The sequence below is a fragment of the Apteryx mantelli genome, chromosome 14 (genome assembly GCF_036417845.1).
Source record: "Apteryx mantelli isolate bAptMan1 chromosome 14, bAptMan1.hap1, whole genome shotgun sequence".
Lineage (NCBI taxonomy): Eukaryota > Metazoa > Chordata > Aves > Apterygiformes > Apterygidae > Apteryx > Apteryx mantelli.
Genome location: NC_089991.1, coordinates 22,665,947 through 22,680,962, shown reverse-complemented (window position 1 = coordinate 22,680,962; position 15,016 = coordinate 22,665,947). Strand labels below are relative to the sequence as shown.

At 60.2% G+C, this 15,016-nt stretch overlaps 2 protein-coding genes across 2 annotated transcripts; one reads left to right on the top strand and one right to left on the bottom strand.

Moving 5' to 3' along the window:
• The first annotated feature begins 95 nt into the window (after window positions 1–95).
• Window positions 96–5,753, top strand: LOC106494303 (UDP-glucose 6-dehydrogenase-like). Its single transcript, XM_067304582.1, has 12 exons — window positions 96–138; window positions 1,816–2,022; window positions 2,299–2,400; window positions 2,540–2,740; window positions 2,973–3,170; window positions 3,240–3,387; window positions 3,730–3,824; window positions 3,955–4,085; window positions 4,548–4,687; window positions 4,845–4,936; window positions 5,236–5,346; window positions 5,465–5,753. The coding sequence occupies exons 2-12, from the start codon at window positions 1,861–1,863 to the stop codon at window positions 5,567–5,569; spliced, it is 1,485 nt and encodes a 494-aa protein (XP_067160683.1). The 5' UTR covers window positions 96–138; window positions 1,816–1,860; the 3' UTR covers window positions 5,570–5,753.
• A 5,548-nt stretch (window positions 5,754–11,301) lies between these two features.
• On the bottom strand, window positions 11,302–14,730 carry DND1 (DND microRNA-mediated repression inhibitor 1). The gene is made up of 4 exons (XM_013954538.2): window positions 14,010–14,730; window positions 13,429–13,890; window positions 12,207–12,611; window positions 11,302–11,879 (listed from the first exon to the last, which is right to left on the bottom strand). The coding sequence occupies exons 1-4, from the start codon at window positions 14,092–14,094 to the stop codon at window positions 11,863–11,865; spliced, it is 969 nt and encodes a 322-aa protein (XP_013809992.2). The 5' UTR covers window positions 14,095–14,730; the 3' UTR covers window positions 11,302–11,862.
• Window positions 14,731–15,016: the final 286 nt, after the last annotated feature.

The following is a 15,016-nucleotide window of genomic DNA, read 5'->3' as shown; positions in this document are numbered from 1 at the left end:
TAGGGGCGGGGCTCCTCGAGGCCACGCCCCGTGGCGGGCCCGCACCTCTCCCTCCTCCGCGGGGGCGTAGGGAGGCACCGCCCCCACGCCGCGCCCAGGCGTTGCGCGCGCCCGGCGGGAAGCGGCCGCCGCGCCGAGGTAGGGTGCGAACGGCCGTGCTGACCGCGGCCGGCCCGCTCGCCTCATTGGGCCGTGCCGCCGGGGAGCGGTGATCTCATTGGCTCGCGGGGCTGCCGCTCAAGCTGAGGCGGGGACGGGCCCTTAAGTGGGGGCAGGGGGAGCCTTGGTGGTGTGTGGGGGGGGGGCTCCGCTCGGTGCCGCGGGGGGCCTGGCTGGGGGGGTGTCCGCCCTGGGGGTGTCCACCCTGGGGGCCGGGGCCCAGGGGGAGAGCAGTGCTGGGGGCCAGGGCCTGGGAGGGGGAGCCTCAGGATGGGGTCCCCGGGGCTGGGGGATCCCTAATGTTGGGGGGGGGAGCAGCGTTCATGGGGGGTGTTGGAGGCGTGTGAGGGAGCAGCCCTCGGGGGGGTCGCCAGGGTTTGGGGGCGACTGGGGCCCTGGCTGGTGCTATCCCCATAGTGGGGTTCCTTTGGGGGGCAGCCCTGGCATGGGGGGGACAAGGCTGGGGGTCACTGGTGGGGTAGCGCCCTGGGATGGGGGGCGACATGGCTGGGTGCCTCTAATGCGGGGGACCCTGAGATGGGGGGGACGTGACTGGAGGTTTCCGGTGTGGGGGGGCCCTAGGACAAGGGGACGTGGCTGGGGGTTTCCGGTGTGGGGGGGCCCAGGGACAAGGGGACGTGGCTGGGGGTCGCTGGCGAGGGGGGCCCTGGGCCAGGGCTCCCAGCCCCAGAGGTGCAGGGCCCGGGGGTGTGTGACGTGGGGTGCTGCAGGGTGTCGGGGTGCCCGGCACAGGCAGCGCTGGCCGCCAGATCCAGCCCTTCCCCGCGGGCCTGCCCAGCCCTGGGGTGGTGTCCTGCTCGCCTGGTGCTCCCCCGTGAGCCACCAGCTGCCCCCACACCACTGCCCGGGGCAGAGATGTCAAGCGTCATTCATTAATTAACCTAGACATCAGGTGTGTTTGAAAAAGACTGATTTCGTGAGGAAACTTCTTTTTTCTCTCCCTCCACTGAGGGATGGAGCAGGGGGGGTGCATTAACCCACCCCAGCCCTGGGTGCCCAACAGCACCTGCCTGCTGGCTGCAGCACCTCCAGCCCCACGTGGCATGGGGACATTGAACCTACTGGCCATGTTACATGCGGTCCGCTGCGCTGAAGTTGCCCCGAGCTAGTGGTCGCCATCGCCTGAGGCTCAGCAGACTCAGTGCAGGGGTTTGTAAGTGCTGAGTGCCGGCAGAGCTGCTTGGACTGCCCAGGTCGTTGCCACGTTCCCCCGTAGCCCTGCACCGGGCAGCACTGCCACCTGCGCTCACCGGTTCATCCTTGCCGGCAGGGTGTGCGTTGGCCTCGAGGCCTTGCTAGAGGCAGTGGCTGTAGGTGCAGGGGCGCCCTGGCAGCCTGGACCGAGGCAGGGGAAGGGGACCGCTTTCGTGTGGCACTGTGTGACCCGGAAGAGCCTGCAGGCTGCATTACATCCATGGGATTTAAAATCCCATAAATCAGCGTGGGAGCCTCCCCCGCCAAGCATGGAGCTCTTGGCAAACAGCAGGAACACTGATCTCCCTGGAGCTAGGCAACCTGCCATGTACTCACCTCAGTCCCACTGCCCCAGACGTGGATGGAGAGGGCCACTGGCCCTACAGAGGGGCAGTTGCCCTGGACTAATCCACGGCATGGCTCCTGGGCTGTTTCCCCTAGGTATCGGTGAGTCCTGCCCTCTGGGCTCTGGCCAGCCCTGGGACCATGGGGCCTGTGAAGCGCATTTGCTGCATTGGGGCTGGCTACGTGGGGGGGCCCACATGCAGTGTCATCGCCCAAATGTGCCCAGAAATTGCCGTCACTGTGGTGGATGTCAATGAGGAGCGTATTCAGGCCTGGAATTCAGACCAGCTGCCCATCTTCGAGGTGAGGCCCTGCCAGGCAGGCAGGCTTCTCCGGGGAGGGTTGCCTCAGTCCAGTACCCCTCCACCACAGCCCTTCGCATGCCGTGTTTTAGCAGAGCCCAGTGTCTGCGTAGGGTAACATGATGTGCCTGGCTATTGGGGACCTGCTGTTCCCCTTCTTCAGCAGCTTCCCCAAAAGTGTGGCTCTGAGTGCTGATGGGTACTCAGCAGGTGGTACCCAGCTCTCCGCCATGCATCCCTGTTCTCAGGGGCCTGTGCCTGTCCCTTTCCTTTGCAGCCCGGCCTGCAGGAGGTGGTGGAGGCCCAGCGTGGCATCAACCTCTTCTTCTCAACTGACATCGACAAGGCAGTGAGAGAGGCTGATATCATCTTCATATCAGTAAGTGGGGAGGGCAGCCCATGGCTAAGACCTGCCCCATGCTGTGTGCCTCTCCTTGGGTCTTGGTGACAGACGGACCTCCTTTTTTTCCGACTGCTGTGGCCACTCAACTCTCCTGACATGTTGGCTCTCCCAACAGGTGAACACTCCCACCAAGACCTTCGGGCTCGGCAAGGGCCGGGCGGCTGATCTGAAGTACATCGAGGCTTGTGCCCGGCGCATCGCCCAGGTAGCCACAGGCTACAAGATTGTGGTGGAAAAGAGCACAGTGCCTGTGCGAGCAGCTGAGAGCATCCAGCGGATCTTCAGTGCCAACACCAAATCTGACCTGTCCTTCCAGGTACAGCATGGGTGGGCAGCATGCTGGAGCAGAGCCCTCACTCCCAGTGCCATCGTGTGCTAGATATCCTGGGAGATCACAAGTTAGAGGGTGGCTGGGGAGCACAGGAAGATGTGGTATCAGAGGGGAGGCCCCCATATCTCATTGCTAGATCAGGGACAGCAAGAACTGGAAGAAAGGGGCGTGTGGGGTTACAATGATGTTCCACACCCACGCAGTCTCATCCCCACAGGTCCTGTCAAACCCCGAGTTCTTGGCTGAAGGCACGGCCATCTCCGACCTGAAGAACCCTGACCGTGTCCTCATTGGTGGTGACGAGACGCCTGAGGGGCAGAGGGCGATTGAAACCCTCAGCAGCATCTATGTGCGCTGGGTGCCCAAAACCCGCATCATCACTACCAACACGTGGTCTTCAGAGCTCTCCAAGCTGGTACGTGCTCCCATTCCCAAGCTGGCCCAGGAGATGCAGGCGAAGGTCCCATGTATCCCTTTTGCCCAGGCTGCCAACGCATTCCTGGCCCAGAGGATCAGCAGCATTAACTCCATCAGCGCCCTGTGTGAGGTGACAGGGGCTGATGTGGAGGAAGTGGCCCACGCCATTGGCACAGACCATCGCATTGGCAACCGCTTCCTCCAGGCCAGCGTAGGTGAGTCCTACACCCTCTGCCCCAGTGGGTGACTGCAGCCCTCTGGGGCCCACTGTGCTGTGCCCAGGGGGTTCCTGCTCCTCTGCCCCAGGAAGCATGAGGAAGATCCCTGGGTCTGCACTGGCATCCAGGCTGGGACATCTCATCTAGACTGATGAGACACATCTACCTGGTAGCTTGCTTGTCCCTTATCAGCCCTGGTGTCCCCCTGGCTTGTCCCAGCTTGTCATCTGCCTCTCCTAGTGCTGGGGTGAAGGAGGAGGTTTGCAGCTACCCCCTATCCAAGGGAACCTTTAGGGTGTCCAGCTGGCACTCTCTGACCGTGGTGCTCTGTCAGAGCAGGTTTTGGGGGCAGCTGTTTCCAGAAAGATGTCCTCAACCTGGTCTATCTCTGTGAGGCTCTCAACTTGCCTGAAGTGGCTCGGTACTGGCAGCAGGTAAGGCCTGGCCAGGGTCCTGTCTCAGCCAGGGTTGGGGTTGGAATCCTGCTCCAGGAGCTGGCTCTCACCGCAACTGCTGGGCCAGGGCACAGCATCTGGCCTGACCTGCCACAACACCTCCCACCAGGTGATTGAGCTCAACGAATATCAGCGCCGGCGGTTTGCCGCCCGTATTGTCAGCTGCCTCTTCAACACTGTCACGGACAAGAAGATCGCACTGTTGGGCTTCGCATTCAAAAAGGACACAGGGGACACGAGGTACGTGCTGGGCAGGAGTGGGGGAGTATCCGAGCCAGGCCATTCCCCTACCTGCAGTTGTTCAAACAGCTGTGATGAGTGTCCTGCTGTCTGCAGCTCCACCTCAGAGCAGCAGTAAACGTACTTACATTGTGTTCCCGTGATGTCCTGGTGACAGGGAACGCTTCAGAGCCACGATGGGAGGTGGGATTGGCCCAGCAAGTCACCCGGCTGGTGATGGCTGAACTTGGAGCTGGGGAGAGGCTGGTCTAGCCATGGGCCCTGTGGGGAAAGTGAAAGGCAGCATTTAAAGGAAACCTGAAGGCCAGGCCCGGAGAGGAGCTGGGGCTGGGAAACCAAGGGCTGCTAGCACACACTCAGCCCTGGCTCCGGCCAACTGCAGCAAACAGCTGTCACCCTGAGGTGGGCTCGCAGGGTCCCTGCTGGCCCCCGCATGGCTCAGCTGTGCCCCTCTCGGCCCAGGGAGTCATCCAGCATCCACATCAGCAAGTACCTGATGGATGAGGGCGCCCACCTGCACATCTATGACCCCAAGGTGAAGAAGGAGCAGATCATGCAGGACCTGTCCCACTCCACTGCTTCAGCTGAGGATCCGGAGAGGGGTAGGGCCAGTGCTTGCCTGGGCTGGCCAGGGCTGCAGGCCACTGATACTCCCCAGCCCCAAAGCCTGGCACAGATCCCTGGTGCCATCTCAGGCGCTGGCAGTTGTGTGCTAGGAGGTAGCATCCTGCTGTGCTTGTGCCGGTTCCTGTCTTGCAGGGCTTAGCCTGGTCTCCATTGCCGCAGACCCCTATGAAGCCTGTGACAATGCCCATGCCATTGTCATCTGCACCGAATGGGACATCTTCAAGGTAAGGTGCCCCAGCCTTGGTCATGCTGCTCAGAAAGACTCAGTGCCCTTGCGGCTACTCCGCTCGTGCATCAACTCCGCCACATTCCCCTTCCCCTTGTGGGACTGCTCGTTCCTCCTCCTTCAACTCTGATCCATGCCCTGGAGCCTCTAACCCTACAACCACCTCCACCCTGGCTGCGAGCCAAGACTTTCCAATGAGGGGGGCTAGAAGCCCCCTGGGAGGCCTGAGGCTGGAAGAGGCCACCACTTTCAGCCCCAATTCTCACTGTTGTGAGCTCCCCTTGTGTGTTGTTCCAGGAGCTGGACTATGAGCGAATCTACCAGGCCATGCTCAAGCCGGCATTTATCTTTGACGGCAGGAGGATCCTGGACAGTCTGCATGGCCGGCTGCAGCAGCTTGGCTTCCAGGTATGGTGTTGGTGCCAGCAGGGCTGCAACTGAGCCCAGCCTTGGTGCCTGGAGTACTGCCAGGCCTGAGGTGTGCTCAGGGCTGGTGGCCATGGGCTCTTGGTGATTTGTACTCCAGGTGGAGACCATCGGCAAGAGGATCAGCCAGCGCATCCCCTTCACTGCCAGCACCATTGCCCAGCTGGACCTCCAGGCTCCCCCCTTGAAGAAGGTGAAGATATGATATATCTGCAGATAACATCATAAGATACAGCTGGAGAGATGATGAGTCTGTATCTGATGGGTGCTGCTGACCATGGATAAGATGGGTGGTCTTCCTGGGGACAGGCACTCAGTCTCTCCAGGGGTCTCACCGAGGCTGGGCTGATGTCTCTCCATACTGTCATAATAAAGAGACTTTGCTGCTATATGAGCTGGGATCAGCCGGCCTCCAGCCCTGCTCCTTCTCCTGGTGGCTCATGATGCTGAGCCACACTAAGGCAGGATGCATCCCCACGGCCAGCCTAGCCCCTGTGCCAAGTGGAGCTGTGTGAAGCAAGGTGAGGGAGCCTACCTCCTCCTGCACGAGGGGAGAGCCCCATGCTCATGGGACCACTCTGGGGCCAGCCCCATCAGCCAGGGCCGTCATCCTTTCTTGCAGTGCCTCTGAGGCAGGATGCACTGGCTCAGGCCAGGGAGCTTTGGGGTTTGTTCCTTCCCCCAGAAAAACAGGAGAGGGAGACCCAGAGAGCCCCTGCTCCCTTTCTACCAGGACGCCCTTGCCCCATGGGGGACTCCCCAGCCAGTAGCCACAGGCCTCTGGCCACACAGGAGCTTGGGACCGATGTGGAGGGGGCTGAGCACCTGCCTGGGTTCAGGGCCCATTTCCCCATGCCCGAGGATGAGGGTGACACCTGAGAGGACCAGGTTCTCAGGCTTGAACGCCAGCTTCTGCAGGATCTTCTGCCTACTCCAGCCCAGCATCTCAATGGAGGCCGTGTGGGAGCAGTTCTGAATCTTGCCCAGCCCCCTCCCTGCCTCAGTGGCTTCCCGGGCTTTCTGGATGCAGGAGATTGCCCAGCTGAACTGCCCACCCTCCTCCTCACGTGCTCCTTTCTGGGACCAATGCGCCATCACAAACACCACATCTCGCGCCCCAGCCCCGTCCCCGTCCTGGGAGACAGCAGCCACAAGGGGAGGTGAGGGTAGCTCCGAAGGGTGGCAGCTGCCCCCGAGACCTCAGCCCCCGGCTAGCGGGACCCACCTGCACTGTGGGTTGGGACTGGAGCCCTGCAGGCTGTGCTGAGGCCACGGTCCCTGTGCCAGTGCTGCTGCGCCTGCAGGTCTCTCCAGAGAGCCGAGGCAGGGGAGCTGCTCGGAGGCCAGCACCCAGGTGAGGCCACGCTGTCCCGGTGCGGGCGCTGCCAGGGCTGGCATGCCCGTGCGGCTGCCTCACAGCCCCGGCCCTGAGCTGCACCCCGGGAACCGCTCTCAATTCGCCTGCATGTGCGCGAAATGTGGTGTGCGTGGGGTTTGCGATGGCACAAGCCCTGCTCCAGGGCCGTGGGGTGTCTGTTCAGCCCTGCTGACTTGTGTGTCCCTCCTGGGACTGTCCTGGTGTCCCTGCTGTGTTCCTCCTGCCCTCCCCGGGGCCCTGCTGGGAAGAGGGTCACAGAGGGGTGGTGTGTGGGGCTGATGTGTGGGGCCCCAGCAGATGCTCAGCTGAAGCAGTGGAGTGGGACAGGTCCTGCATGATCTGCTCCTTCTTCACCTTGGGGTCATAGATGTGCAGGCGGGCACCCTCGTCCATCAGGTACTTGCTGATGTGGATGCTGGATGACTCCCTGGGCCGAGAGGGGCACAGCTGAGCCATGCGGGGGCCAGCAGGGGCCCTGCGAGCCCACCTCAGGGTGACAGCTGTTTGCTGCAGTTGGCCGGAGCCAGGGCTGAGTGTGTGCTAGCAGCCCTTGGTTTCCCAGCCCCAGCTCCTCTCCGGGCCTGGCCTTCAGATTTCCTTTAAATGCTGCCTTTCACTTTCCCCACAGGGCCCATGGCTAGACCAGCCTCTCCCCAGCTCCAAGTTCAGCCATCACCAGCCGGGTGACTTGCTGGGCCAATCCCACCTCCCATCGCGGCTCCGAAGCGTTCCCTGTCACCAGGACATCATGGGAACACAATGTAAAAGTACTTCTACTGAAGAGAAGATGGCTTCGTCTGGGGCTGCGATTCCCTGCAGCCTCGGCAATGTTAGTAAACGAGATGCTGGCTCAGTCTCTTCAACTAAATCAGGGAAGTCTGGCTGGGCACAGAGGGGGGAACCCTCCTGGAGCCGGGGCCGTACAGCACTGCTTTTCCCAAAAGAGTCTCCATTTGCTCAGAGACAAAAAGGGCACTGTGAGGCCATCGAGCACATCAGAAAGCCCCGGTAGTGGGGACAGTGTGTGGGGGTGCTGGCACAGGGGTGTGTGTGTGTGTGTGTGTGTGTGTGTGTGTGTGTGGAGATGAGCCTTTGAGGCTTGGAAGGAGCCAGGTCAGGGCCTTATTCGGGTTCCCCCACTTGCCACTGTTCCTGTGCTCCTCTGTGTCTGTGTGGAGGAGCTTTTTATACATAACCCAACACGGTGGCCCCAAACCACGTCCCACAGGCAGCAAAGCAGCCTCCGGCTTTGGTTTCGGCACTCTTCTCCCAAGGGCTGAGGACACCTGGGGTCTGCCCTCGCCCCAGCTGGGGGGCAGCCCCAGGTCCCCCAGCAGTCCAGCCCAGCCCAGCCAGGGGGATGACCCCGAGGCAGGGCCCAGCCCCGCTCAGTCCCACATCCAGCACTGATGGGGACCCATCCTGCCACGATGACACCTGTAGCACCCCCAGCTCCCAGAGCCTGCTGGGGGCCCTGGGCAAGGGGACAGGAGGGGAGCCCAGTATTTCGCACCACTTTGTTAGGTTGCTGGGACTGTCCTGGGACTGCCCTGCAGAGGCTGGGACCAGATCCTTTCTCTGAAGGGGTTACTGGGGCTGAGCCTTTGATGAGTGGATTGCTCTCCTGTGATGGCCCTGGGAGGAGCTGAGTCAGGGTATTATTTGGGTTCCCCAACTCACCATTGTTCCTCTGTGCTCCTTTGTGTCCGTGCAGAAGAGCTTTTTGTAACATAACTACAATAGCGGCCCCAAACCATGTCCTGTAGGCATCAAAGCAGCCTCTGGCTTTGGCTGCCTGGGGTCTGCCCTAACCTCAGCCAGGGAGCATCTGGCAGGCTCTGGGCTCGCGGGGGCCCCTGGGGCAGCCCAGCCCAGCCCAGCCCTGCTCTGTCCCCACAGCTAAACTCCCTCTTGCCCACCCCAGGGAGCACCAGGGGGACGGTCCCTGCCCCACGCTGCCCACAGCCCTCCCTGCCACACCCTGGGTCTGCATGAGCTGGCAGGGGCTGCTGCCACCCCAGCCCATGGGGGGACGATCCTGGGGCAGGGCCCAGCCCCGCTCAGTCCCACATGCAGCCCTGGTGGGGGCTCATCCTGCTGCGCTGACACCCATAGCCCCCCCAGCTCCCAGAGCCTGATGGGAGCCCTGAGCAAGGGGACAGGAGGGGAGCCCAATATTTAGCACCACTTTGTTAGATTGCTGACAAACAGAGCCACCCTTGGGCACCAAGCACAGTGGTGCCACCTCCCAGCCAACCCTCCAGCAAAGCCCTCGGTAGCAGCAGTCCATCGGGGAACTCCAGCGAGGAGCACGCGACCCTGCCAGGAGCACCCCAGAGCTAACAAAGCCATGGGAGGAACCAAGGTGTCCCTGTCCTGCTCACCCCGCTGTCCCTGAGGCCGGTGGCCATGGAGCTGCCCTGTGCTGGCTCACCCCAAGCAGCAACAAGGGGGTCCCCGAGGGGGTCACTGGCAGTAGCAAAGGCAGAGCCAGGGGAGCCTAGAAGAGCTCCCCAGAGCACCCAGCTCTCAGCATGGGGACATTTCACATGGCTGCATGGAGGATTGGAGCCAAACCTCCCACCTAGCACCAGCTGCGCTCCCCAGCCCACCCATCATCCCTGGGGCACGGGGAGGCTGTGGGAGAAATGAAACTGCTCTGTCCCAGCCTGCTGGGAAGCTGTAGCTCCTGGGGCAAACTCACAACCCTGATCCCTCCCCAGGAAGCTCCTGGGCAGCCAGCCCTTCCAAAAGTGAACGGGGGGCTGCAGCGGGGGGGGGGGGGGGGGGAATGACACACCAAAAGGCAAACATAGGGGTGGGGATAGGAAGGCACTCCAGAAAGCAATCCGAGCATCCTGGGGTGCAACCTAAGGCAAAACAAGGGCTCCAGGGGAAACTAAAAAGCATATGGAGGGCTCTGGGTTGCACCCAAAGGCACACAGCAGGCTCTCTGGAAGAGAAACAGAAGCTCTGGAGGGCTCTGAAAGGTACTCGAAGGGCTCAGGCAGTCAAACTGGAGCTCTGGCGTGCTTGAAAAGGCAAACTAGGGGCTGCAGGGCACACCAAATTGCAAACCAGGGCCTGAAGGGTACTCCAAAAGCAAACCAAGGGCTCTGAGAGACTCTCAAAGTCACACGGAGGTGGTGGCATGTACCAAAAGGCTCAGAGGGACGCGGGGAGAACAGAAGACACACAGCTCTCTGGGTCATACTGAAAGCACGGGGAGGAAGCTCAGCAGCACCTAGGGCTCTGGGAGGCACCAAAAAGCCCCAAGAAGGCACAGAGGGCTTTAGGGGAGTGAATGGAAGCTACACAGAGGCCTCAGGGATGCAATGAAAGGTGACTGGAGAGTTCTGGGGTCACTGAAGGGCACGTGGAGGGCTTTTGGCAACCCTAGTAGAGATATGGATGGCTCTGGATGGCACCAAATGCAAACTGGAGAGCTCCTGTTGGACACCAAAAGCAAAACAGAGCTCTCTGACAGGCACTACAAGGCAAATGCAGGGCAACAGTGAGCATGGAAAAGCACATGGGAGGTTTTGAGGGAACCAAAGGGCACATGGAGGGCTCTGGCTGGCACCAAGAGCGCAAGGCCTTATAGGCAGGGCCTTTGGGCACAGCGACGGGCATCACGACACCTCAGGGAGTGGGAGGGCAGATGAAATGGAGGGCTCTGGTGCACAGAAAGCCATACAGAGGGACTGGAGTTGCACTGAAAGGCACATGGAGGGCTCCAGCAGCACCAAAAGGCACACAGTGAGCCTTGGGGGCGAACCAAGAAACACACAGCTGGATCCCAGGTGACCCAGAGAGCACACTGAGGACTCTGGTATGCACCCTGAGTGCTCTGGGTCTCACCAAGAGACACAGTGAGAGGCTCTTTCCCATCTTGTGGTCCGCTCAGCCCACCAGCCCACGTGGGTGATGCTGCTGGGTCTTGCCAGCCTAGCTTCCCTAGAGGCCAGCCTAGAAAGCTGAAGGGGCTTTATTGTAACCCCCAAACCGCCATCCTTTATGGCATCTCAGTAGACCTTACAGGGGGCATCTGCAGCAGCCCCAGGATTTAGGGACTCAGCTACATCCTGACGCAGCCTGGAGCTTCCCCCTCCCCAAAGCAGCACCTTGCACAGCCAGTGTTTCTCCCCTGGGATCCCCAGTTCATGGCGAGCCACTCCATCCTACCAGGAGGCAATGTCCCATCTTCCCATTTGGACCTAAGCCCTCACAGGCTGCTCCAAGGCCTCAGAAGCCTCCAATACCTGAGAGCCCAGGGACTAGCTGTCACCCTGTTGTAAAGGCTCAGAGCCCAGGCAGATCCTGAGCTCAGATCCCACCTGCTGAGCTGCCACATGGGGCCACAGAAACTGCGGCGGCAAAAGACGACATGACACAACGGGCACCTTCCAGAATACTTTAATACCAAGTGGCCGGCTTGCGGCCAGTCCTCCTGGTGCTGAGGACTCATTCATAGACAGCTGATAACCCCACTGCTGCTTCCTTGCAGACCAGGGATACAAACAGCTCCACATCTCCAAGAGCCTGCAGACACTCTCCTAGTTAAAAAACAGCTCTGCCAGCCAATGGGACATACCCCCTTTACCAGGACAGTCCCCATGCATGGCCCTGTCCCCATCTTGAACATCATGCCTCATGCCATCAGCCAGGCTGCTCCTCAGATACCAGGCATGCCAGCAGAGGAGAGCCAAGGCCACGCACAGTGCCCATGTTCCCAGGCCAGACCCTGAGGTCCCCTAAGCCTTCCTGGCCTTCACCCACTGCCAGGAGTCCCTCCAAGCAGTTTCCTCTTCTCCCAGGACATACACCAGGCTTCCCCACCAGAGCAGAGCAACACAAACCAGTTAAAGAAAGGCTAAACCAGGTGGGTAAAACCTACACCCCCAAGAACAGAACAGAACCAAGTGCTGGCTGAGGACGGGGCAGCCGTCACAGACTGCGACAGCACCTCCATCCTCCAGGGCCAGCTCTCAAACTCAAACAAACTCAAACCAAAACAAACAGGACCGCATCCCCGGCTGGGCCTGCATCTCGCTCCTGCGGACCGGTGACGAGCAGGCCGACGGCTCATGTTCGGCCCGCGATTCAGGTGGGACGACTGCCTAGGTCAGCTGGCATCCTGTAACAGAGAGGAGAGCATCAGGCTCTGTGCGGTGCTGCAGGAAGCCAAGAGCTCAGAGGCACCCCAAAGCCTCCTCCTAGCTCCTCGTGCCTCTACTTCCAACCAGGAACCCCACCCCACGCTCGCAGCTCCTGGAGTTACATATGGCTGGGCTTTGGCAGTGTTTCTGGCCTGGAATCCCTGCCTGACCTGCCAGGCTGGGCTTGTTCCTTCCCAGATGGGGTCCCAACCTACCCTAAGGAGCCCAAAACTCCCACAGGCCCAGGAGATCCTCCAAGACATTGGGAGAGGTGGGTATTGTGCTGGCTCTGTGTAAGGACTCACCTAGTATCCTGAGCACCTGCAGCGCCAGTGCGTCCTTTGCCTTGTCATGCCCGCTGGCACCCGGCACGTCCTGCCGGACCCACATGAACCCACTGAAGGGCACCGGGTACGCCGGGATCACCACTTGACACCAGAACTGCAGCCACCCATTGGGGTTCGCCTGGACACACTTTGTGAAGAACAAGGGGGTCCCCAGGCGTCGCCTCCGGCACAGGGCATCCAGACGGTCCAGCACATTGCACAACACTGGAGACAGGGGCACCTGCGCCTGCTTGGGACTCCTTGGAGACATGCCACGTGGCACCCAGATGGCTGATGGCTTCTCCTCGCTGGATCGCAGTTTCTGCTTCAGGTCAGGTTTCAGCCAGTCCACCCTCATCTCCTCCTCACAGATCCTCGTATTCCCTGTGTGAGAGACATATCCCAGCTTGCAGGAGACACTTGTGCACCAGCCCTCTACCTCACAGAGGCACCGCGGGCTGCGCCACCAGTATCACACTGTCCCCTCCTGTTCCCCAGCACCTGGCATGGTGACCCAAGGGCTGGTCTAACTCTGACCCAGAGTGCATAAACCACACAGGATCCCCCACCTCCACGACACCTCACTCAGCCACAGGCCAGCTCTCATTTCAGAGTACTGCTTCTCCGCTCCATTTTGCAGCCAAGCTAGGCTGGGGCACAGGGCTGTGAAGACTGGGTGTTTTTAAACACAGCCTACAACTACCCGGAGACAGGCACAAAGATGACGGAACCAAACGCTTCTCATTTGGAGCAGATAAAACTTGGGGACGTGGACACAAACTGGGACTTGAGAGGTTCAGGCTGGACCTTTGGGAAACATGTCCCTTAGGAGGGTGGTGGAGCCCTGGGACAGGGCACTGAGAGGTGCAATGCCTCCACCAATGGGGTTTGCAAAACTTGGCCAAAGCCCCAACTGACACAGACTAGTACTGCTGATGTTCCTGCTCTGAGCAGGCAATTAGACTGAGGACCTCCAGATGCCCTCAGCACTGCTCGATTTGCACAAGGACTGCCAGGGATCAGCCTCATGGAGGACCACTGGTCTCAGAGGGAACATGGGGAGAGGACAGGGGATGTCTCAAGGCTGAAGTCACCTCTCAGCTGGCCCTGGAGCTGGGGCCAGTGCTTGCCTAGAGACACCAGGAAGACAAGGCCCAGCACCATCCCATAGCAACCAAGCCTCCCACTTGCCTCCCGGTACCTTCCATCAGGCTTTTCTTGGCCATGGCAGCAGCCCGGTGTGAGCTGTACTTCAGCACAGCAAGCTGGGCCCGTTTCCAGTAAGGGCTGGGATACAGGGTGATGCTGAGGATGCCTTCGGCGGCCTCCTGCAGCATGGCCTCCAGGTGCTTCCGTCTCAGCGAGGTGGCCAGGCCATCTATGCTCAGCTCACACTTCTCTATGCTCTTGCACACCAGGATGGCACAGCCTTCCTGAACCTCAAAGTTGTTGAGGGCAGTGATCGCCATCGTGGCACTGCGCCGATTGCTGTACTTGGCATAGGCAAAGCCCCGGTTGAGCCCACTGAACGTCATCATGAGACGAAACTCGTAGAGCTTCCCCACGCTCTGGAAGAGGGGGATCAGCGTGTTCTCGTACATGTCCTGTGGCAACTTCCCGATGAACACCTCCGAGCCCGTTGGTGGGGGGTCACCCACCCAGCCTGCAGGCATACAGTGACACAGTGCATGTAGGCAAGACCCGCTTAGTCTCCATGCCCACCAGGTGCCCAGGCATGCCCTGCTCCCAGGGCACAGCAGTGCTAAGATGCCCTTCACATACCTGGTGGTGGGCCACCATATCGCCTCTGCCCATTGACCTGCACCAGGTTGATGCCAGTTTCTTTCACCCAGGCGAGCAGGGCCATCTTATTGGCTTGGTTGATGCTGTCAGTCCAGGTCTGCAAAGGCAGATGATGCTAGTGCAGCTCTGTGCAAAAAGTTTTCAGCCTCCCAACCAGGGGCATCCCAACCCCAGGAAGCAACCATAAGCCCTACCACCAGCTGGCCATGGAGGAGCAAACGCTTAGCTGCTCTGCCCTTAAGGCAAGGCCCACTGGGAAACCTGAGTGGGCTCCCCACACTGTACATCCTAAAAGCTTCTATGCGTGCTCTCCGAGCCTGCTCCCCATGAAACAGCCAACTCCAGAGATTTTGGTAGAGCACAAGGACACCAACAGTTCCTCTACAGATATCCATGGGAGCTTTGAAAGCAGAGACACAGGCACCTGCTCAATAGCCTGCAGCATTGCAAAAAAGGGCTAGAGCAAAGAGCCAAGATGACCCATCTTAACACGGGATCCCAGTCAGGCTGGGACCCCCAGACAGCCAACTGTCTTCTCTGCCAGCATCTTCCCAGGCTTTGGGATCACAAGAACTTCAAGGAGGGACTGAAAAAAAACACCTATGTGACAATATTAGGTTTTAGCTCATTAAGTGTTGCAAGGTCCCATTAGAGCCTCTGAAGGCCATAAACTGAGTGGGATTAAAGTTAAAGTTATCAGTCTGGGTACATTTTAACCTGAGGCATCTTTGTTTGCACCATCGGGTAATGGCTGCTTTCTCTCTCCAAGGTGTTGGCCTTTCTTGAAGGTGAGAAAACACTTTTGCATAGAGGTGGGGACCCTAAAGCTGGTCAGTTCTGCTGAGAGGGAGCAGAAAAACCAGCTTTGCATCCAGCCACTCTGGCCACTCTGCAGCCAGGCCTCCTGCCACCACAGCTCCAGGACTAGGTCACAGCCCAGGCTACTGCCCGCCCCTTCGGGCCATCCTTCCCCCCGGTCTCGGGTA